Below are 23,114 nucleotides of genomic sequence, written 5' to 3' on the forward strand. Positions count from 1 at the left end.
GAACTGCCCTGTTTCTCATTTTTCCCTTTCCTTGTGGGAAAAGTATGATTTCTCTTCTTCTGATTTTTTTTTTCTCCCGCTGGCTTTTGTTCTGAGCCTTTAATACCCTCACTGGCTTTCCCAAAAGAAGAAGGGGCTTTTAAGCACAAGAAATGTACAATAATCATCCATCTGTTCTGCAAAGTCCAGACATCTCTCCTCAAGGTTGTATTTCTGTTAGGGATATGCAATTTCTAGTGGTCAACGTGTTCAAATGAATACTCAGAAGAGAAATCAGTTTCCATTTATACTCCAACTCTCACTCCACACTCCAGTTTCATGATGGACAAGAATCTAAATTACTTCTCAGGCCAACAAGGTCCCCAAACCTTAAAACCTGGGATGATACTGTTCTACAAGGAAGTCTTCTAAAAAAAAATCACTTCTTCCCTTTCTCCATAGATCAACTTTAGATGTCTACAATCCCAAACACCAATTTGTAGTTATGATGCAGCCACAGGAAAAGGGAAAGAATTATAGATTATCTCCAAACATTTGGCTGAACCTCCTGAGAATTCTCAGCCCTATGATCAATTGATTCAATGACTCTTAAAAGGATGAAAATAGGTGAAATGTTATGACTCTTTCCATTTATATTTTACAGACTGATTTCTGAGAACCTGTTTGTATATTGTTCAAAGGTATGGTGGTTTTCTGATCCTTCTGGGGTTCAGAGTTAGGACTGCTACAAATTATTTAAAAAAATGATTAGGCCCATCTATTACCTTGAGTTTTCCAAGAAAGGAAGGGCTTAGCATGCGTTCAAAATGTTGAGTAGGAAATATTTCCTTCCCTGTAGTCTAACTCTGTATTTGGATGATAATTGCTTGCCCAATTATTTCTTTAATCAATAGATCCATTTTTCATATTTGCTCATTTTGAGATATCTGATCATTGTTTTGATAGGACTCATAACTGTTGCCAACAATAAGTGACTGAATACTATGGCATATTTTTTTTATTATGTTCTTATATCACTAGTCTTTGTAATGACTAAATATTTATAATATATGATTGCTATTAAAATATCATTAATCAGTATTTCAATATTTAATCCATCATTTTATATAAATGAATGATATAAAAACATGGTTTAATTCATCAATTGTTTTTCTTAATAGAGCAATATTTTAGTATTTCTTATTAAAATTACACTGAACAAATACCATATTTAAAATATTTATAAAATGCATGCAACTAGCATTATTATGTCTCCTTTCAAAACGGAAAAACTATTTCTGTTACTTCAGATCTTATTTTTGGCCATAAATATTTATTCTAACACAATATATAGATCATTCGGTTAATGACTAAAATGAGCTATCTTGATTAGAACTTAGTATTCTCCATCAAGTTAACACTCTTCACAAAAACAGAGTGCTGAGACACATAGATAAAAAAATTAGATATACTTAGTTCTGCTTAATTCTTCTTTTCTTTTGGCAATGGCCAAAGCTTTTCAACATACTGATGTTCTCTTTTGCCAAACTCTTAACACCTTTTGTTTCAGCTATACTTTCTAAAAAAGCTCATAAAAACACATGAAAGACCTTATATGATACCTGAATCATGTAACTAAGGCTTGGGCTACTATATCTGGCTTGCAAGTATCTGGATAACCACTAGACAGAATGCCAGCCTTCCCAAATGGACCAGACCGAAATTCAACCAGATGAGCTAATTCTACTTTATTATAAGCCTACATTAACAGAATATGCTTAGAGCTCAAAGCATTGTTAGAGACCCCACACACACCCACTTTATGGTCTGTTTCTGTTGCTCCCCTCTGGGAGGAGGTTTCGAAGTATTTCTAGCAGGACTACCTGATTCTGCAATAGCTTTGTTCCTTGTGCCATCTGTCTGGTAAACTCGCAAGATTCGTTTTTCTCACCATGCACATGTATACATAATTCAAACTAGACTGCGTTGTTTCTCTGTGTCATGCAATATATGTGGGTATATACATAATTCTGTATTTATTTATTTTTGTCATATTTATGTAGTATATATTGGAGATGGTGACCCTCTGAGAGCTGTATGCAACGAAATTTCATTTTAATGTGTGCTGATTAGTGTACATTCAAAGTGGCAGTAAAGTTATTCTATTCTATTCTATTCTATTCTATTCTATTCTATTCTATTCTATTCTATTCTATTCTACAAATCTCCCAGTATCTCTTTTATAGCCTGAGAAATTATGGGGATTCATTTTGAATCTCTTTATCTACCCATTATGCAGTTGCAGGCTATACCCTGTCTTATCTTATTGTTCGCATTTCTTCCCCCAATCTCCTATTTCTGCATATCATTAGTTGGAAGGAGTTTCAGCAGAGGAAAATATCAGATTTTGTTTTAAAAAAGACATTCTCAGAATGATAAATTTTGATGCTCAATGTTATTACACCTCAATATTATAGATGTGGAAGCCATTCAGTCCAACCCCCATCTCAGTGCAGATACATAGATGCTTGGTGCAGCTCCTTTAACAAATAATTATCCAAATTCTGCTTGAAAACTTCCAGCAACGGACAACTGATTGTTCTCACGTAGCAGGGGCTGTCTGTTCATATAGTATTATAGTGTAAAACTGACTTTTGATCTGTTAGAAAGCTATTGCTTACATATAACTGGTTATTTTTTTAAAAAATCCCCAGCCCCTACCTTTGTACATCAGAGAATACTTGGTCGCACTCTTTGCATTCCTGGATGTCATGCATATCATGGAGATCATTCTCCTTGTCAAGTTTTGGCTGAAATTCTTCATCCACCATTGAAAATGCTGAGTGGTGAGTGCTGCAGGGGAATTTCTGATGGTCTACCAGTTCTGCTTTGGACTCAAACAGCTGGTCACAATCTTCACACCTATACTGACGCTCCTCTGTAAAGCAAATAAGTTGGCAAATGAGTTGTAGTTCGCAATAGATTTCTGCTAATTGAAGAGGGCAAATTTACTCTAAAGGTTAGGGAGTTTCTGGTGTAAATACTTGAGAATCTTCTAAAAGAAACTGCTAACCATGAATGTCAGGAGCCATCTCTTCATGTAAATAATTGTCGGTCTTCATGAACAGAAGGAGCTCTTCTCCAGCTTCAATGTTTCTTACTACTCTGTAGTATATCTGAAAGACAAAATTGCAGATGAAAGACCAAGAACAACAAGCAAAGAGAAACCGACAGGGCCAGCTTTTACAAATTTGGGGTTGCGATCCTAAAAATAGAATTGGTAGCTCAAGTACATCTGCTGTAGTTGGTCCTCAGTTATTTCATCAAATAAGCTAGCAAAGTTTGGAGTAACATTTGGTTGAAAATTACTGGTTGGAAATTAAAAGTGTATTATGATAGGATTCATACATAAGTATTTCATTTTGCATACAGTAACTTGAGAAATTATTGAAAAGTAAAAAACAGAAGCCAATGCAAAACAAAATGTGTTTTTCTTAAAATGTCCTGCTATACTGTATCTCCATAAGGACTCACGTACAATAACACCTCTCCTAATAAAATACTTGGAAAACACTGGTCTCTTTTATGTACAATTGCGGTTATCAGATCAGTATGAAGTAGTTTCTTTGAATGTAGCAAAATTTTGTTACACTGTAACAAACAGACTCTAATTGCTGACTGAGAAATAATCACCACTAAATACAATATATTATCTGTTTTTTTCATTTTCATTTGTTTTACTTTTGTTTTAAATGCTTTTATTTGCAATGCTGGTCTATGACAGTGATAAAGATTGATTGACTGATTTCTTTAAAATATTCTCATAATTGGGCTGTGTGACAATCACAATATTATGAATGTTCATTAAAAAATCAGAAATCTTCCTATTGTAGGAGATGTCCAAGCAGTTCATTGGAAAAAACCTACTTCTTCTTGGTTAGCTGAACAAGGAAATTAATACATTCAAATACAAATTCTTCTTATCTGACAAATGATGATAGCATCTATTCAAGCTTGGCTGCTCCCAGAAAGGTAAGCAACTCTGTATGGGAAACCACCAGGAAATAAAACACATACAAACACACACAGAGACACACACACAAACTTTCTAGAAGAAGCCAAATGACAAATGACTTCCATGAAGCCTTTGGAGTAAGGTGCTTTATAAATCTTACCTAAAACTATAAGTTACCAAGAAAACTATACAGTTGGATACAAGTGGGCTGGGAACTTTACAATATTTGTAGATGTTGTTGGACTGAATGTCCCAACCACAAATCTTATTATCTGAGGCTGATGTTGAATTACAGTCCAATAACATATCAGGGTTCTGAAACGAGAGGAAAACAAATGCAAAGATCCAGTGGCATTATAGCGATATTTCACTGGACCTCATATCTTCTCAAAGCAAAGCCTCAAGTCCATTTCAGCAAAAGAGCTGTTGTAATAGAAATATTATTCTCTTAATGTCAAATAGTTAATGCACCAGGCTGGAAGCCAGGAGACTGTGAGTTCTAGTCCTGACTTACAGTAGTCGTGAAAGCCAGACACTCTCTCTCAGCCAACCCACCTCACAAGATTGCTATTGTGGAGGGAAAGGGAGGAGGAAGGAATATTAGGTAGGTTCACCACCTTGAATTATTTATAAAAATTGTATAGGTGGCATATAAATAAATAAATGACAGGATAACAACTATTCTCTATCCTTTCTCGTGGTCAGAAAATTACACAATAGTGTTCTAAGCCTAATGGGAAGCATATTTTGCTGTTATTCAAATGAGACGGAAGCAAGCACAGGGAGAGGGAAGAAGCAGACCTAAGGAGAAAAAAAATCTACTTTTCAGAACCCAAAGGTAAGACAGAGGCTTTTTATCGCCATCACCTATGGCAAAAGTTCAATTGGAATACAAGAAAAACAAATCCCATTATGTATCATGTAATTCTTCCATCACTCCAGTAGGTGGCTCTAAAACACAATTGTTTATTTTCTGAGAAAAAGCCTGACCACAATTAACGGGGTTTTATTGGGGGGGGGAGGCGAAGGAAGGAAACCCCAAATTTAGAAAGATCTTAATGAGCAATGCTTCAGGTTTCTTTCTTTCTTTCTTTGTCTGTCTGTCTTTCTTTCCTTCTCTCTCTCTCTCTCTCTCTCTCTCTCTCTCTCCCTCCCTCCCTCCCTCCCTTCCCTTCCCTTCCCTTTCCTTTTCTTTTCTTTCCAGGTCGACAAGTATGGAATGATGTTGGGGGAGGAATTTGAGTATCAATATCACATTTTCACACAATGATTGCTTTTCAAAAAAATCAAAAATTATATGGGGGGAAAAAGCATTAATCATAGCACAAGCAGGCTGACTACCGTAACCTATGCATGTTTTCCCAATAAAAACAGAAACCAGGGACTTCTGGACCTTTCACTCCCACTATTGTCAACTCCCTTTTCCTCTCTCAGAGCTATCTTTGCCAAACTATCTTTTGGGTTTCTAATATATATATATATATATTCTCTCCCACCACCACTACTTCCCACATGCTCACACAAAAGATAAATGCTTCCAAGTAGCATGTTTCATTCCTGAAATCTATTTCCCTCAAGAACACAATGGCATTCTCTCTCTACAATCTGAATTACCTCTCCTGTTGGCAGCTCTCAAAGGTTTAAGTTATTAGCTTCCTTTCCAACAGCCTGCTGACATTTGAATGGTGACATATTAGAACTTCACAGCAAGGTCTCACAAAGAAAAATGCTGCCTTAACACGTACACATAAAAAGGGTGGGTTTTTTCCCCGTTTTGTTTTCTTTTTAAAGGAGAGGAAACACTACGATATTGCACACTTTTAAGGTCTGATTCTGCTCACCTCTATCCTGCACAAATAAAAAAGAAGAAGAAGAAGAAGAAGAAGAAGAAGAAGAAGAAGAAGAAGAAGAAGAAGAAGAAGAAGAAGAAGAAGAAGAAGAAGAAGAAGAAGAAGAAGAAGAAGAAGAAGAAGAAGAAGAAGAAGAAGAAGAAGAAGAAGAAGAAGAAGAAGAAGAAGAAGAAGAAGAAGAAGAAGAAGAAGAAGAAGAAGAAGAAGAAGAAGAAGAAGAAGAAGAAGAAGAAGAAGAAGAAGAAGAAGAAGAAGAAGAAGAAGAAGAAGAAGAAGACAAGGCCTTTATGTAACTTTTGCCTTTGACAGCTGGATCTCATGTGGTTTTTTTCTCTCTCACACACGCACACATATTCGTGAACTCTGGCTTAATGTAATTTAATCTGAAAGCTGGATAGGCAGGAAGTCAAAGCATCAGGTATTTAGATAAAATAGTAAGTGCATAAATATATTATGCTGTGACAGATTTGTGGGATCATCAACAGAAACCACTCACCCGATAGAATCCATGGCAGCACCAAGGCAGGATTTTGACATCTGACTGCAACCAGTCAAAAAATGTTGGAGTCTTTGACAACTACCCAAAGCTAATCTGAGCAGTGTTCGGTCAGAATAGTGCTCATAACAGATTTAGTGTGACTATAAGTCACAGGTCACCTCAGATCCACAAATGTCAAGGGATGAAGAATGCATTAATTGCTGCACTGTTTGTTTGGACTGGAGGCTGAAAGTTGACGGACCTTCCAGTTTGTGTACTGTACAACATTGTAAACCACGTTCTAAAGCCTTAGCTTTAAGCCCCAAAGAGGGTCATTCTTAAGAACAGAAAAGCAGAGAGCATTTTTGTATTCATAAGAAAAAGGCTGTGATCCTAGTATAATGAAATCTTCCTCTGATAAATACATAATATTGGCTGCATGACACTAATTGAATAAATCATAAAGAAATCAGAATAAGCATTTTCTTCCTCTAGGATAACAATCCACCACCTCAGCTTGCAATGGAGAATAATATTAATACTAATCACAACCTTGCATCATCAGTTTCTGTTAGCTGTTTTTATCAGAAGCCTGATTTGTATAAATCACATTGTTCTGTGAGCTCAATGTCACCCGATACTATTTGCTGTTTCAAACTTCTATTTAAGATATAGCTATACGGATCAGGTAAAAGGTTGGCAGCCATGCCCTATCCTTGGTTAAATCCCTGCCCACCTGTCAAGAACTTCATAAAAACACTTTAAGATCCCCATTTTAGAAATCAGTTGCCTTCTATGATTAAGTCTGAACTATCAGTAATAATACTTCACACCAAAATAGAGAAAATTAATCCAGAATAATTACAAAACCATGATCTCTTTCTTTTCATGGATTCATGAGCAGAATTCAGCCAGCATTCATAGAAATAATGAATAAACTCTCTTTTTACCATCCCGTATCACATTTAATTGTGCAGAAAAGGGTAATTAAAATGGGCTAGAATAACTCTGCTATTATGACAAGTATGGATCTTTATTTTGAAATCTATTGTGTGATAATAAGAAAGTGATAAAATAAAGAACAATAATATTTATATTAAATGGATCCACTGATCACTAACAGCGCTCCTGGAATGGACCTGGGGATCAAATGTGGTATGTACTGAGACAGCACCATGGCTTTCAGACCATGACTGAAAGGTGCCCAATAAAGAGGAATATTTGTAACTCAGAATTGAAATAAGGGGTCCTTGGTGCTCTCTGAGCTTGGTTGTTTTCTTTAGATTTTTCATTACTCAAACTAGGTAATATCATCACTGCTAGTCCATCATCTCTAGCATTGATGATGTTACCTAATTTGGGTAATGAATCATCTGCAAGAAAATAACCACACTCAGAGAGTATCAAGGACCTTTGAAGATGCCCTTCAAAGAAGGGTGATTGTGGAGCAGATATCACTAAGGGAAGAGAGATAGGAAAATCTTCCTTCACATCTCCCTTCAGTTCATGCATTTTCTATCTGGGCAGAAACTCTACATGCAAACAACCCCTTCCTCCCTCTTTCTCCTTCCACTCCTCAACCTTTCTCTCCAAGAAGCAACCCAGTTAATACAGACTTCCCCACCTAGCATTTTCAGACATGATGGATTGTGAATTCCATTGACCTCATTTTCAGGGGATGATCAGATCTGTAATTTCTATGCAGGGAAAGGCCAACCATTTTTTCCCCAAATAATGTACTTTCCTCCCCAACTGTTATAGTTATTTTTTTATTATTACTGCTTTTCAGAGTAATATCCAGAATCTGTTTCCATAATGGATACGAGCCAAAGAAAGAGCAAGCAATGCTTTGAGGTTCACACACCACATTTTTGCAAAGACAACTGAACACAAAACACATGAGCACTGTGTTAAATGAGCTCAAAACTCATTCTCAGCTTTAGCCTGGAATTGATTTGGCTTATTAAAAAATGGGATTCAAATGGAGAAGGCTTGCGAGAGCAAGGAGAGTCCTTGAGCATGTGTCCCCACGCACCTCGAGCCAGCTCCACACAGGCCTAACTCCTCTAATCATTTTCTCATGAGCAGATACTGCCAATTGTGACAAATGAGGCTGTGAAGCGGGTGATGTGGACTTTGAGTCACTGGGGGCCAGGTTGGGACGGCCACATTCATTTGATCCAAGGCCGAGACAGATTTAAGTAAGGCCAGCTTTTAAGTTTTGAAAATAAATTCGATGTCAACCTTGCATGCACTGAATATTTGCTTTAAGCAACACTTGCTTTTCCATTTATTAAGATAAATGTATTTAAATCTGACTTTTCTCCAGAAATCTAATGGCCTCGGTGCATTTGAAAGAGAAACGTTATGCGCTGATGAGCTGAGGATACGATTGAGTGGCTGACTTCCAAAGGTGGGAAGAATGAGGGCAAAATTCACAGGTTGCATACAATAGATCTCATGGCTTCCTTTAGTCCTTCCTGTGGCTTCAAGTCAATTCCCAAAGGTTAAAAGCCAAAGCTTATAGTGCTGGGTAAACAACAATGTGCCTAAAGTCATTGTGTTTGGAGCTGGCCTTGGGCAAAGAAAAATGTCTGTCTATACTGATTATTCATCTATCACAAACCAATTCACATGGTCATCAATATCATCACTTATTGTTGCTTTTTTATTCTTCAGGTTTTAGGAACACGGGAAACTCCCTTAAACCAAATCAGAACACACAATCATCTAGGCTTGTATTTTCAAATCTGGTTGGCACAGCTGCTAGGATTTCAGGCAGATATTTCTCTAGTCCATCAAGAACTGACCTTCTGACCTTCCACAAGTGTGTAAAGCAAGTGTTTCACTATTGAACAACTGTCTTACCTGACCCTTCTGCTATGCTGCTGAGAGTGAAAATTGTAGCTGGTTGCTCTTTTTTGTGCAAAAATCTACATGAACTGCTCTGGAAGGAATGGGCAAATCTGTAAATTTGTCTTTCAGTTTTTCAATTGGAGAACAGATAAAGTTTTAGTCTTCTCATTTCTCAGAATATGTCAAGTACATTTTGTCATATGTAAGATTTATTTTAATAAAAACGCCAAAATGTTTTTTTTTTAATTACACTATGGTTGTATGTTTTCTGCTGCATGTTATTCCATATTCATCTTGTTTGCAATTTTATCAAGTGTAGACAATTTTGGCAAGTAGTTTTTCACTTCATTTTCATGAATACATGCATTTTTATCCAGTCTTTTTCCAAATTAAATTTTAATTACTACCAAACTACACATTTTTTTAAACTGCAAATTTTTAAGAACAAACTTTCAAAAATGTAGTATCAAAAAAGTTCAAGTAAGTTAAAAAACATGTTCTTTTTTCTTTATTTCTGAGCCATTTAGAACTGCACAATAAAGTGATTTTCTTCAGACAGTACCAGCTAGTGATGTCAGAAGGGAAGAATTAGTATGGTGAATGGCAACTTTAAATCTTTTTTAGTTGTAAACATTAAAACATTGCTCTAGTAAGATAGAAGGAACAATTTCAACTGTGGATCTCATGACAAATTGTTATGACCCATATGATTAGTATTAGGAAACAAGAAGTTTATCAGATTCTTCCTATCAAGGAGATGGAAACAGATAATTTACTCCCTGTTTCGCTTTAAGGACAGAATAGATCCTTAGGCAATGGTTGTATAAATAACCATCTGTAATTCTACAACTAACCCTAACATCATAGGGCTCTAACTGAGCAAGGTTTGTGAAACTGTCTAATAAAAAAAATACATTTCCATGCTGGCCACAGAAGAATGAAATTTATTTCCTCCATTCCCTGAAAGTAACTCCCAGGACTTACTATTTTTTTTGGCATGCAAAATAATATAAAAACATATTCAGCATAACTGAATTAAAAATGACTTTGCCAATTACAACTTAATGGGCCTAAAATCCATATCAAATAAATCAATACAGATATCAGAAAATCAATAGAAAATATTCAGTCCAATACATTCTCTGTCTCTTCTTTTTTTACATGAAAAAGTATTTATTTCTTTTTTTTTAGTATTTCTGCATGTTTGAAGACATTACTCACTTAATTTCATCAATGGTTCATGTAAGTCACACTAATATATAAAGGGAATCTCGCTATATAATTAACACTGAAGTATGATCCTTTTTTTATTTATTTTCATTACAGTATGAGTCATCAAACATGTAGTGTTCCAATGTGAAAAAGAAATCAACCTTTTAAAATCAACTGATTGCTCTTTCTTTAATTGCAATTGATGATATCTATTGACCATATTGTTGTATAAAAATTCTCATTCTTCCATGTCTTTAACTTTATAATATTCGAAAGTTTTCTAGGGTGAACTGGTAACTGCACGTTTTGCTAAAATAGGTTTTGGACTTGGATTTTAACTTATTTGTTCTAAACTACTGTTCTTTCCCCTTTTTCACTGAATTTTATTTTTGTATATTTGCTTACATTACCGGCATCACTATCCTGATGCACAACCTACTTGTGCTCCAAATTTGGCTGATGGACGAAAGGTCTGATATTCTCATATAGAAATTTCTCATACAAAGCAGATGTCGTGCTTTGTTCAGTTATGACATTTCATTCAGATCTTGAGACTTAAGTATCCCAAAGTCAAGGAATTTCCATCTCTTAAGAGTTGCTAAGAGGTTCTTATTGTGAAACACAATGCTCAGTTTCTAGCAGATAGAATAATGTGGCTTGAACATTTCCATATTCATGATCTGTCCCTCTAGAAGTATCCAGATGCTTCTTCAAAAACTTGGGAAGAGAATCAATATTCTTTTTCATAAGCAATGGTTTCTGTCTTGCTATTATTCTCCATAAATCCCATTTTTACCCAATGCTACTGATGAATACTTCTAGCCACAGTAAAATAAGTCTACCAGTTCCTAGATTCTATTATGGGTTTTTGTCACTTTATTCTCTTCTTTTAGAGAAATATGGACATAACAGCAATTCTTGAGATGATTCACTATTGTCCCAAAACAACACTTTATCTCTAACTGTGGATAAGTGGAGTCCCAGAATTTTAGAAATTCTTCCATAATCTTCTTTAGACAGACAGGCATTTACTTTCAGATTTACAATACATTCAATTTCTATGATTCCATTTCAAATTTGATTTAAGGACTAGAATCTTGCTTTTTTAAGCAGCTTACTTTTTAAAATTCTTAATTAAGAAGCTTAATTTAAGAATTTTGGAGATTCTTCATATTCTTTTCCAATATAGTAGGCATTTGCTCTCAGTCAAGTCCTTTGATGTTCTTTGGCCTTGGTTGTTTTCTTGCAGATATTTCATTACCAAACTAGATACACCATCAAACTCAGAGAGCACCAAGGACCCTACAATTCAACTCTGAGCTACAAATGTTCTATCGATTTACTCTCAGATGTAATAAACATCCAGTTTCCAATATTCCATTTTAAACCCAATTTAAAGATTAGAATCTTACTTATTTTAAAAAAAAGAACCTTAATTTCCAAAATTCTGTGCTTGAAGGATGTAATTATTATGACTATTCCTTAAGGACACTCATGCGTAATAATTCTACAGAGTTAAGATGGAGAATACAACAATAAATTGTAAATGCAGCACAGAGAGAGAAAAATTTAAAAGCAATAGAGAATAGCTTTCGTTACCACAAAAAATTGGAGAAAGCTTTGCAGTTAATTTTTCCTAGTTAAGCCCTGTGAGTTTTGTTTAAGCATCAGCTACTATATTTAGCATGAGTAAAGAAGGGCAGAAGTGTGAATTATGAAAGACCTTCAGCCTATTCAGGAAGTTATAATAAATTCAATAGCAGAGAAAACCATCTCAAAGGAGAAAGGAGAGGATGTATGACACTGTGACATGTACACCAGACTAAAGAGATTTGCTTGTGTTGATGTTTTCTGGTAATTTTTTTTTATTATGCTGCTCTAAGGAAATTCTAGAATATATTTCTGAATTCTTTTATATACTTTTATCTCACTCTGCTGGCTGAGCTAAGTGGCAATTCGTTTTCATGTCTCAGGAAAATCCTGCTTAATGTAGCAAAGAATTTCCATGTTCTCTCGTCTAACTCACCCTTTTAATCTTGTTGAGAGAGCTGTTTTTAGAATGCTGGTATGCATCTCTGCCATCTTCAGGAAATTCATCTATTAGCCTGGGCACCATTTAATGCAGAGCTTCACTGAGACAAAACTCAACAGGTCCCAGTCTCAAAATTTCACTTTCCTTGCACTGGGGCTAAACATTTCTTTGATTTTAAAATCATTTTCACTTCATTTGATAGAAAAGCAATTGCTTTTTATTTATTTTTCCTCCAAAGGAAGAAACGCCTCTCATACCTGAAAGCTACAGTACATTGCTCCCTTTCTTTTCCTTTTGGGTCTTATATTTATAATGCAAACACAAACCTAGCAACAATGGGAACACATCTTGCTTCCTGCTGTCTCTCCTGTGATATTCATTTGTGGCTTAAAAGTGGCATCAGCTTCTCAGGGCTTAGGGTATGATACGAAAGACAGAGAGAGATGATAATAGTGTTAACACTCCCACTTCCTTGTCCATTCAAAATGCAAAATTAATTTGAGCTGAGGGAATTGTGTCTTTATGCCTCCCTAGGGCAGCCCATTTTACACTTAACAAATCCTGGACAGGAAAGAAAAAAGAACTGGCTCAGTGCAATGGGCTAAATTGTTTTCTAGTACATGCTGTTCTCTGGTGCTATCATTAAGAAACAAGGAAACAGATCTCAGTGGAGAATGAGACTGTATTTGATCCTTCCTTTTCCTGAGGTAAGGGTAGAAGAATCAGTCCACCAGACATACAGTCCAGAAGCCTATTGGGGTCTTAATGTCATCACAGGGATAGGATTTCAACAGCACTGTGAATCCTGCCTGGAACAGAAAGTTGGCCAAGAACTCACAAATATATTCTTTTGATTTAGCTCTACCCAAACTGGTCCTCTGCTGCATTTATTCCAAATGTTTAAAAATCGATAAAAGGGGGCAGCATAATTTCTCCTTTACTTAAGCTCATATCTTTCTGTAACAGACAGGGACGTTAAGTTTCCTTCTCCAAACACCGCAAGTAATCAACTTGGAAATTAGTTTAAGACACAATCAACCTGTAGTCCTTAATGGAATTACATCTAGATAGAGGGAAGTAAGTACTGGGATACTGCAAGGTTCTGTCTTAGGCTCAGTATTCTTTAATATCTTTATAAACAATTTAGAGGAGGGGATAGAAGGGGAACTCATCAAATTTGCAGAGGATACCAAGCTGGCAAGAATAGCCAACACACCAGAAGATAGGCTTAAGATCCAGAAGGACCTTGCAAAAAATGAAATTTGATGGTGAGAAAAGTAAGGTTAGGCAAGAAAAACCAAATATACAAATATAGAATAGGTGGAACCTGGATCAATAGCAGTACTGTGTGAGGGATCTTGGTGTCCTAGTGGACAATCACTTAAATATGAACAAGCAGTGTGCTGCATTTGCCAAAAAAGCCAATGCAATCCTAGGCTGCATTAACAGAGGGATAGAATCAAGATTACATGAAGGGTTAGTACCAATTTATAATGTCTTGGAATAGGCTTGGAATATTGCATCCAGTTTTGATCACCACAATATAAAAAAAAAGATGTTGAGACTCTGGAAAGAGTGTCAAGAAAAACAACAAAGATGAATCGCGGGCTGTAGTCTAGTGGAAAAAAAGGACTAGGGATGACATGATAGTAGTGTTCCAATATTTGAGGGGCTGCAACAAAGAAGAGGGGGTCACCTATTTTTCAAAGCACCAAAAGGAAGGACAAAAGCAATGGATGGAAACTAATTAAGGAGAGAACCAACCTAGGACTAAGAAGAAATTTCCTGACAGTGAGACAATTAACCAATGGAACCGCTTTCCTTCAGAAGTTGTGGGTGCTTCATCATTAGAGGTTTTTAAGAGATTGGACAGCCATTTGTTCAGAATGGTATAGGGTCTCTTGCTTGTGCAAGGAATTGGACTAGAAGACCTCCCAGATCCCTGCCAACTCTGTTGTTCTGTTCTGTTCTTTTGTGTTCTGAGATGTGACTGTTGCTGGGCAAATCAAACAAGAAAAAAAGCACTGGGCAGAACTTTGTATCATTCATGCCCATCTTTTTTTTTTTTTTAATTCTGAAGATCTTCATCCTATATGTTGTTGAGGGTAAATCAATATTTAAAAACCTCAGGCCCCAGTTCTGAATTTCCTTTATGTGTTTAAGAGCAAATCAGCCTTTATAGAATTTTGTCATCACTGTATCTATCGCAAACTCCTAAATTAGTTTATGCCCTCACATGCAAAAGGACACTGTCCCAGTGCTGAAGAAAGGCTGAGTTTTTTGGTGATGGCATACCTTCTCCTTTGCTAGTGCAAGAAGATATTTAGGTTTCTTCTATCCCCAGGAGGAATGATACACATTTTCCAAGGATATTTTTTTCAAATCCAAAGAATACATAATATTTGTTTTCCCACCAGCAACAGGGAATTCTGGATGCCAAGCAAGTGGGCTGCACGTACAATATGGGATCCTAACATCTTTCAAATCCCATGTTCAAAACAGCATTTAGAACTGAATAAAAGCAATACAAGAAAAATAAGAAGAAAAGAGAATATAAAAGATTTGTTTACAGTGGTTCTCAACCTTTCTAATGCCACGACCCCATAATACAGTTCCCCATGTTGTGGTGACCCCCAACCACTTATACATCACCGGGTGCCAGGGGCATGGCCAAAGAAAAGGGGGAAAAATGGCGGACAGCCTTGTTTGGCAACCCCCGTGAAATGGTCGTTCGACCCCAAATGGGGTCCCGACCCACAGGTTGAGAACCACTGGTTTAAAATTATTTCATAAAATTGATCCTTTATTGCAAGCAACTGATGGAAGCCTGCACTAGATCTTAATTGATACCCTAGTTATAAAGATCCATTTCTATATTTTCTCCAGATAGAAAATTAGTCATCAAGATATGAAACAGAGATAGTCATCAACCACAACTGAGCTCAAAATTTCTGTTGCTAAGTGAGATATTTGTTAAGTGACATTTGCCCCATTTTATAACCTTTCTTGCCACATTTGTTAAGTTAATCGTGGCAGTTGTTAAGTTAGAAACATCTGGCTAAGTGCATCTGGCTTTCCCATTAACTTTGCTTGTCAGAAGATTGCAAAAGGGGATCACATAACCCTGGGACACTGTGACCATCATAAATATGAACCAGTTGCCAAGCATCCAAATTTTGTTCATGTGACCATGGGGATGTTGCAACAGTCTTAAGTGTGAAAAATGGTCATAATGGCACTTTTTTCAGTTCCATTGTAACTTTGAACCGTCACTAAATGAACTGTTGTAAGTCAAGGACTATCTGTAGTATGTTTGATTTTGGAATGACAAGTTCTGTTGTGTGATCTGCAAGCCATGATTTATACTGGATATACATTGGGTAAGCCCAGCCATTGTGGCTGTTTCGACAAAATATAATTAAATGCAATGTGTGAATCAGGTCTTTGCTTTTGTTTGTGCTTTGATTATTTCCTTGCTTTTGAATTTCCAAAGGAGTTAGGCTGGTTGGCATTGTACAATGAATGTTGAACTATCTAGCAAACCAGTGGATTCTGTAGTTTCACTCATATCCAGGACACAGAATGAGGAGGAACACTGTTCTAAGTCAAGGAAGTCCTACTGTACTGTCTCAGAAATTAAAATTTTGCTACAACCACTTTTGGGAGCATGATCAGCTACAGTGCAGTTTGTATCTGCACTGTAGCTCATTGTCTAGAAATTATGTAGGAGGAAGAGAAAAGTTTCCTCTTAGTTACAGTATGACATTGGCATATTTATGCATCAAACTGTCCCCAACAACAGCCATCTAGTCTGCCTTGAATGCACTGTGCACAGGTAAACACTTGGCCAGATACACATCTACAGCCATTATCAATTTCTAAACCACACCTTCTCCAAACGTGGCTGTTAAGTCCTTTGAAAAACAGTTTATATTGTGCTTTAAAAATTGCACATAATCAAAACAGCAAAACACTTAAACTATAAAATGCTAGAAATTGAAAACCAGATTAGAATTGCCACCATAACAACTGAACAAAGTAGATATTTCTAAGAAAAGCTGAGATTTTATAATTCTCCAGTGGATATTGGTAACACTGCAAGGCAACCAATAACACCACTATAAATTTTTTCAAAAGGCTCTTTGTTGGGATTTAGTGAAATAAATGTTTTAGTCAATGATATGCGTCTGTTTGATTGAGATATAATGAAGGGGCAGAAATGGGAAAGATGGTCTTCTCTTCAGAGATAAGTAATCTTTCTGATGTTTTAGACCCCATTTCCCACAATGACTTACCATTAAACCTGCCCAATGTAGTTGAAGCAGCTAAAGTTTAAAACCATTGGAATTTTACTTAAAAGTCTGTAGGATCTAGGAGTTCAGAACTGACCAATCACAGGTAGAGTTGGAGGTGCCAGAAATTACTTAATGTAATGAAAACAATAGAGTGTATGATTTTCTATTTCTTTGTTCTGATTGCACTTCTGGATATGATTCATGAGCTTGTTATACATTTTCTTTTAATGATTTCCTCTTTTCAGTTTTTAATATTTATACTCCACACATTCAGAGCCAATTAATCTTCACAACAATTGTGAATAATCGCTGGACTAAGGAACGGTTGCACAAGCAAACTTTGCAGAGAATCTAAACAAAGATAGTAAAGGCAGCATTTATTGTATCATAAAGGCTTTAATTGTCAATTGTGTTGAAAAAATTAATATTTGGAAATATTCATTCCTTCTTTGTTAAATAGTTCTAGGATACAATTCTTTTGTCTCCTACTTGGCTACTTACTATATGTAATTATAGTGGCTAAGGCCACACTCCAATGCACACTTAAATGGTCAACAAATAAATTCAAGTCTAAATTGAAGTGTAGACTTCAACTCCCCAGCCAGCATTCCATTGGTGTAAATTCTGGAAATTGAGATCTACATACTGTATGGAAGATGATCAGATTGGAGAAGGCTATTTTATATGTGTATTCAGAGATGAGCCTTGATCGCCTTTGTGTGCTGTAGGACAGCACAGATTCACATTTTTAAGTTATCATAGATGGATTATTTTTTAATTCTTCTCCGTCTCTTTCCTCTAAACTTATCTATCCACAACCTGGAGTTCCCCACATGTGTTAGGACTTGATGTGAGTCGTTGCTAAGTTTTTGAGAAACAATACAATGAATAGTAATTATGGCTTTTGATGATGATGATAATAATAGTAATAATAATAATAATAATAATAATAATAATAATAATAATAACAGTAGTAGTAGTAGTAGTAGTAGTAGTAGTAGTAAAGTTGGAAAGGACCTTGGAGGTCTTCTAGTCCAACCCCCTGCTCAGGCAGGAAACCCTATACCATCTCAGACAAATGATTGTCCAATCTCTTCTTAAAAACTTCCAGCATTGGAACATTCACAACTTTTGGAGTCAAGTTGTTCACTGGTTAATTGTTCTAACTGTCAGGAAATTTCTCCTTAGTTCTAGGTTGCTTCTCTCCTTGACTAGTTTCCATCCATTGCTTCTTGTCCTGCTTTGGAGAATAACTTGAGACTCCCTCTTCTTTGTGGCAACCCGTCAGACACAGATATCTATCTTTACATAGTATGATAAAGCTCTGTTAACAAACTTTCCCTCACGAAAAAAGGAGTGTTTAAGAAAGGGAGTGCTTATCAATTAGATTTTCTTGGAAGACTTTAGTGACAGAATGCAACCTTGGGTAGAATTCAAAGTGAATTTTCCTCTGTTATTCTAATTGTGTTTTCAAAAAGAAAAGGTAAGGATCTGCAGAAAACAGTAAATGAATTACAGTTTACCATTTCCACTTTTGGTGTCTTAAATCTCCTCTATTAAATCTTAAATGTTTACAAGATTTTTAGATAACCTCCCATCAACACATTTCTTAATGCTTATGTCAGCATTGGGCCTATATGGCTATGCTTATTAAAGCTTAGTTCTCCAAATATTATCAATGTGTATTAGTAGTATTTGCAATTAAATGATTTGTTGAAAAAAATATTTTCATTTTAGGAAAGGAATTCTTCCACAAAAATCCAATACAAGACCTGTGAACTTGATCCTCAAAAACCCCTATAAAGCAGGAGTAAATTATATGGTTTCCTTTATATGCCTTAATATAAAATCCTGGACAATGATGTCAAGGATTATGGTTACTAAAGTCCAAATTATTTGGAGGACACGAGATAATCTAGTTTTTCACTGAAGTATGAAGGTCTGCTTTCACTTGTATCAACTGCATGCATGTTTCAGTCAGTAAGGGATGGGATTTTCACTACTCCACTTTTGAAGGCTATAAAATTGAGCAATACAAGAAAGGCAGTTTTTTGTGTTTTTTTTTTTTTTGTAGTTGGGTATGGCCTCTGGAATTGGCTGGCATCTGGTATCCTTCAGCCCTCATCTCTGCAAGCTTTCTAGAAAGCTTGCTTTGGCTCTCAATGAGCACAGAATCATTGTTGATAAGTAAGAAAAGACTGCTATATATGTGCATAATTCAAAGAATCAGAGAAGAAATAACTTGGTAGCCAATTCCAGCCTTAAATTCTTGTGTCACTACTCTGTTTTCAAATCATGTTTGGCTTGCTAAACAATGAACATTTGTAACTCTGTTTCTTTACACAAAGAAAACAATATTTCTGTCAAATAATTTAAGGGAAGGAACGCTCCAAGGTAGGACTATATGCTGCTTTTCTAGGGTCAGTCCCAGAGTTAGTGAATTTTACTGGCAAGGCAAACCATATGGCTCACGCTACCCCTCTAGGTCCTTGTATCACCTCTTTGGGAAGTATAAAGATCATTATTTGATTTCCTTACCCTCTTCTTGTTAGTATGTTCAGAGGATAGAAGGTATAAGACAAGAATAGCAGGAAAAGCCAAACCCACAAATTTAAGAAAGTTAGTAGAATGTGGATTTCTGTAAGTTCCTATTGATTTCTGAAAATGGAGATTCTGTTGATTGCTACACCAAAGAATGACCATCCCATGAAAGTTACTTTGAAAAGCACCAATGAAATTCAGTTTCACTGCTGGAAAAGCATTGAAAGCTATCCTCACTTACCAAATAGAATAGAATAGAATAGAATAGAATAGAATAGAATAGAATAGAATAGAATAGAATAGAATAGAATAGAATAGAGCTGGAAGGGACCTTGGAGATCTTCTAGTCCAGCCCCCTGCTCAAGCAGGAGAACTATACCATTTCACACAAGTGACTGTCTAGTCTCTAAAATCCTCCAAGGATGGAGCACCCATGATTTCTGAAGGCCAGCTGTTCCGCTGGTTAATTGTCCTCACTGTTAGGAAGTTTCTCCTTAATTCCAGGTTGCTTCTCTCTTTAATCAGTTTCCAATCAGTTTCCAAGTACAATAGCACTGTCCAAAAAACAAAACAAACCTTGCACAATGTATCTTATTTTATTTAAGGGGCTATAAAAATGGGAATCTTCTGTATTAATGCATCCTTTATCAGAAGGGCGGCCTATGTATAAATTTGTAATCTTCCTATTTATGTTATAAATTAAAATGTAACAATAATTCTTTCTAAATGTATAGCTCTTATGTATATTCAAATATACAATTTTCAGCAGTGGCCCAGTTCCATTTTTTAAGTCTTATAAGAGGTGTATCAATTGGCTCTTAATCTTACCTATAAAACAGTTAAAACAGTTAGAGAACTGCAGAATTGTGAGGTCATAAATCTGTGTTAGTAGTTATTAAATCAACTGAAATAATTGGGTTTAAATAACAATACTAGCATCTGGGTAATATATATTTTTTTTAAGTTTGGGATGAAAGTTTCCTCTTTTTTTAATGGACGTCCCTGAAAAAGTTTGGATATAAAAAATGTTTGACAAACCTGAACTCTAAGGGAAATTGATATCAATATAAATTCACCAAGTTAAGCTTCAGTGTATCTTCAGTAACAAGAAAATTATTACTTAAACAGATGGGACCTGTTGCTGAGCTTATATAAGTGTAAAAAACTTTAAACTTTTACAACATTTAAAATTTTTTGGTGTATATTTATATGTTTTAAAAGGTCTAGGAAAGTTTGTTTGAAAAAAAAGTATATATAATAGATGCTGTATGCTTGAGTAAATATATAGTAATTATTGTGTTTATTTCCAGAGTATAGTAAGATATAACAAAATATGACTTTTGTAATGCAAATCAGAAAAAAGTTCCTAAGGTAGTCTAATTCTGGTAGAAGCACTAAAGATGCATCGTCTGTTTTATGACAAAATGGAGCCTTAAGTAGATATATACATGCTTTTAATATCTAAAATATAATAGGCCCTCTGACTGTTTCAAAAACTAGTCAATTGTTGATTATGTTGATGAAACATATTGTTATCTTTTTAAATGAGGTTTCCATTGTTGTTACATTTACAGGGCATCTAAAAATTTACTGAGAAATAGGCTCTTTCTGCTGCATTCAGTAAGAATTATTCCCCAGTAAGCATATTTACAATTGCACAGTTCTGGAATTCAGTGGATTTTCTCCAACCTGAGGCTGATTAAGCATGCATACATTCAAGATGTACCAGAGCTTTCTTATTAATAAACAATTTTTCGCTTAGCATCAGTTCTTTTTCTGCACTTTTGTGTTTGTCACTTCAACATTATATTTATTTGTTTCATATGCTGGATGGCAACAGTTTTGTTTTAATAAATAAAAGAGAGATTTCTACTTGTGAAATGCAGGGTGATTATTGAATGTCCTTTTAAAAATCTGCAAATTTCCATATCCATGTTTCCCTAACATCGGAGAAGCAGATATCTTACATTTAAATGCAATATATTTGAATGTTCTCACTATGCCAGACAAAACCAGCTCCTCGATATTATAATTTCCCAAATATAAAAATTCAGCTAATAAAATAGCTGCCTTCAATTAGTTTTTAAAATATCACTTATATGTATGCAAACACAAACATTTGCATTATCTTACTGTTTATAATTATGTGAAGTATATTACTGCATTAGATATTAATTTGTTATAAACTACTAGCAGCAATAGGACCTTGAAGCTATTGAAAAGAGAGGCACAGTCATGTCTTAAATCTTGGTATGAAACCAAACAGGCCAAATTTCTTCCTGCAGCAAGTAAAAGAAAAATTCTAGCGAATTGCTGAACCTCCTATCAATTCAAAACTGATTTCAGATTGGAAAATATAAATGTAACTGATAAAACCCCTTTAAAGTACATTATAAGAATTCCTGATATCCTAGTGCATACAAAAACAGCAATAACTAGTTGCACAGAGTTTGGAATTCATTATTTGTTAGCATCTTGAATTACACTCTTTTAAAAGTTATTAGACGTGACAGGAGATAATAGGACAGACCTGGGAAATTCTAGATCAACTTTACTGCAAAGGGAGAATGAATCTCCCCCATCCAGTCTTAAAAGTCCTGCTCTACTTTCAATCAAATGAAATATGAGTTGTTTTCAGCATACATATTTTGACTGCATCCTGTTATTCTGAAGTTGTTCATCTTAGTACAGCTTATTTATGCAGTTATAAGAAGGAACCCTGTTCTTTTGTAAAGTTGATCCAAAGTGATGAAATATGACCTCAGAGAAGAGTGGCAAAGAATTTTGACAAATAAAGTCCAAAAGCAATGCTTAAGCACAAATAGAACACAATTTCCTTCCTTCCTTCCTTCCTTCCTTCCTTCCTTCCTTCCTTCCTTCCTTCCTTCCTTCCTTCCTTCCTTCCCTTTCTGCTAGATTTTGAGACACATTTTGAAAGTCATGTCACCAACACCTTACAAGTCACATCTGCAGTCTCTCCAACTTTCAAGCCCAGTAAAATAGTGTTCATACTATCGATTAAACCTGATAAATAACTCTTTCTCATGCCTGATAAAGAAGAGTGTTTTCCTACTAATTTTATAGGTTAATTTGAGCTAATTAGACATTAACACAGTTACCGCTAATCATGTATCCTCGGTTGATCTCAGCAGTTAATGAATGCCCCCATTGCTTGAGATATATTATTAAGTGATCAGGAAAGCTAATTCACCAGTTGACAGCCGTTCTTCCTTATGGAGGAATGGAGTGGGTGACAACATGGTGAATAGTACCCTCAGCTGTTCTAGCAGACATTTCATTGTATAAAATCAAAATCCTATGGTGTTTCATGATAGTTTACTAAATCCCCATACATATTTGCGTTGGAATATAGTAATAAAAATGCATTAACCTTGTATGCTACCTGACTCTCAATGTCTCTTAACAGAAGGAGAAGCTCATTCTATGGATAAACATTTAGTTTATAGCTTAAAATGGGATCCTTCACTCTGTTTAATATATGAATATATTGGTTTGAAATATATTGTATCAAATATTAAATGTATGTATAATTGTTAACTGGATATAGAGATGTGTATGACATGACTGTCATTTCTTTTTCTTTTATTACTGCATACTACCTAAAGAACAAGTAGCTATTTATTTACAGGTTTGAAGAAAGATCAGTTACCTAAATATGAACTACAAGTGGCACAAAATAAACATGATTTTTTTTTTTTAAAAAAAGAGTTGTTGGCAAAAGTACAAATGCCATTACCAAATGTGAAAAATGTAAACATCGAAAAATAATGAGTTGCATGATGTCCACTCCCATCTCGGTGAAACTGTTGGAGCGATTGTTCCATATTCTAGATGT

The 23,114-nt window shown here is 35.4% G+C and overlaps 1 protein-coding gene across 9 annotated transcripts in view; it reads right to left on the minus strand.

Moving 5' to 3' along the window:
* The window catches only part of MECOM (MDS1 and EVI1 complex locus), a 541,277-nt gene that overhangs the window by 48,917 nt on the left and 469,246 nt on the right, over positions 1-23,114 (minus strand). For all 9 annotated transcript variants that reach the window (XM_039337462.1, XM_039337445.1, XM_039337453.1 and 6 more), the window contains 2 exons: positions 3,053-3,155; positions 2,701-2,917 (listed from right to left, as the gene is read on the minus strand). In XM_039337462.1, the coding sequence (XP_039193396.1) occupies positions 2,701-2,917; positions 3,053-3,155 (320 nt within the window). The remainder of the gene's footprint in view (positions 1-2,700; positions 2,918-3,052; positions 3,156-23,114) is intronic.

The sequence above is a fragment of the Crotalus tigris genome, unplaced genomic scaffold (genome assembly GCF_016545835.1).
Source record: "Crotalus tigris isolate CLP2741 ecotype Arizona unplaced genomic scaffold, ASM1654583v1 scf7180000017549.6302385, whole genome shotgun sequence".
Lineage (NCBI taxonomy): Eukaryota > Metazoa > Chordata > Lepidosauria > Squamata > Viperidae > Crotalus > Crotalus tigris.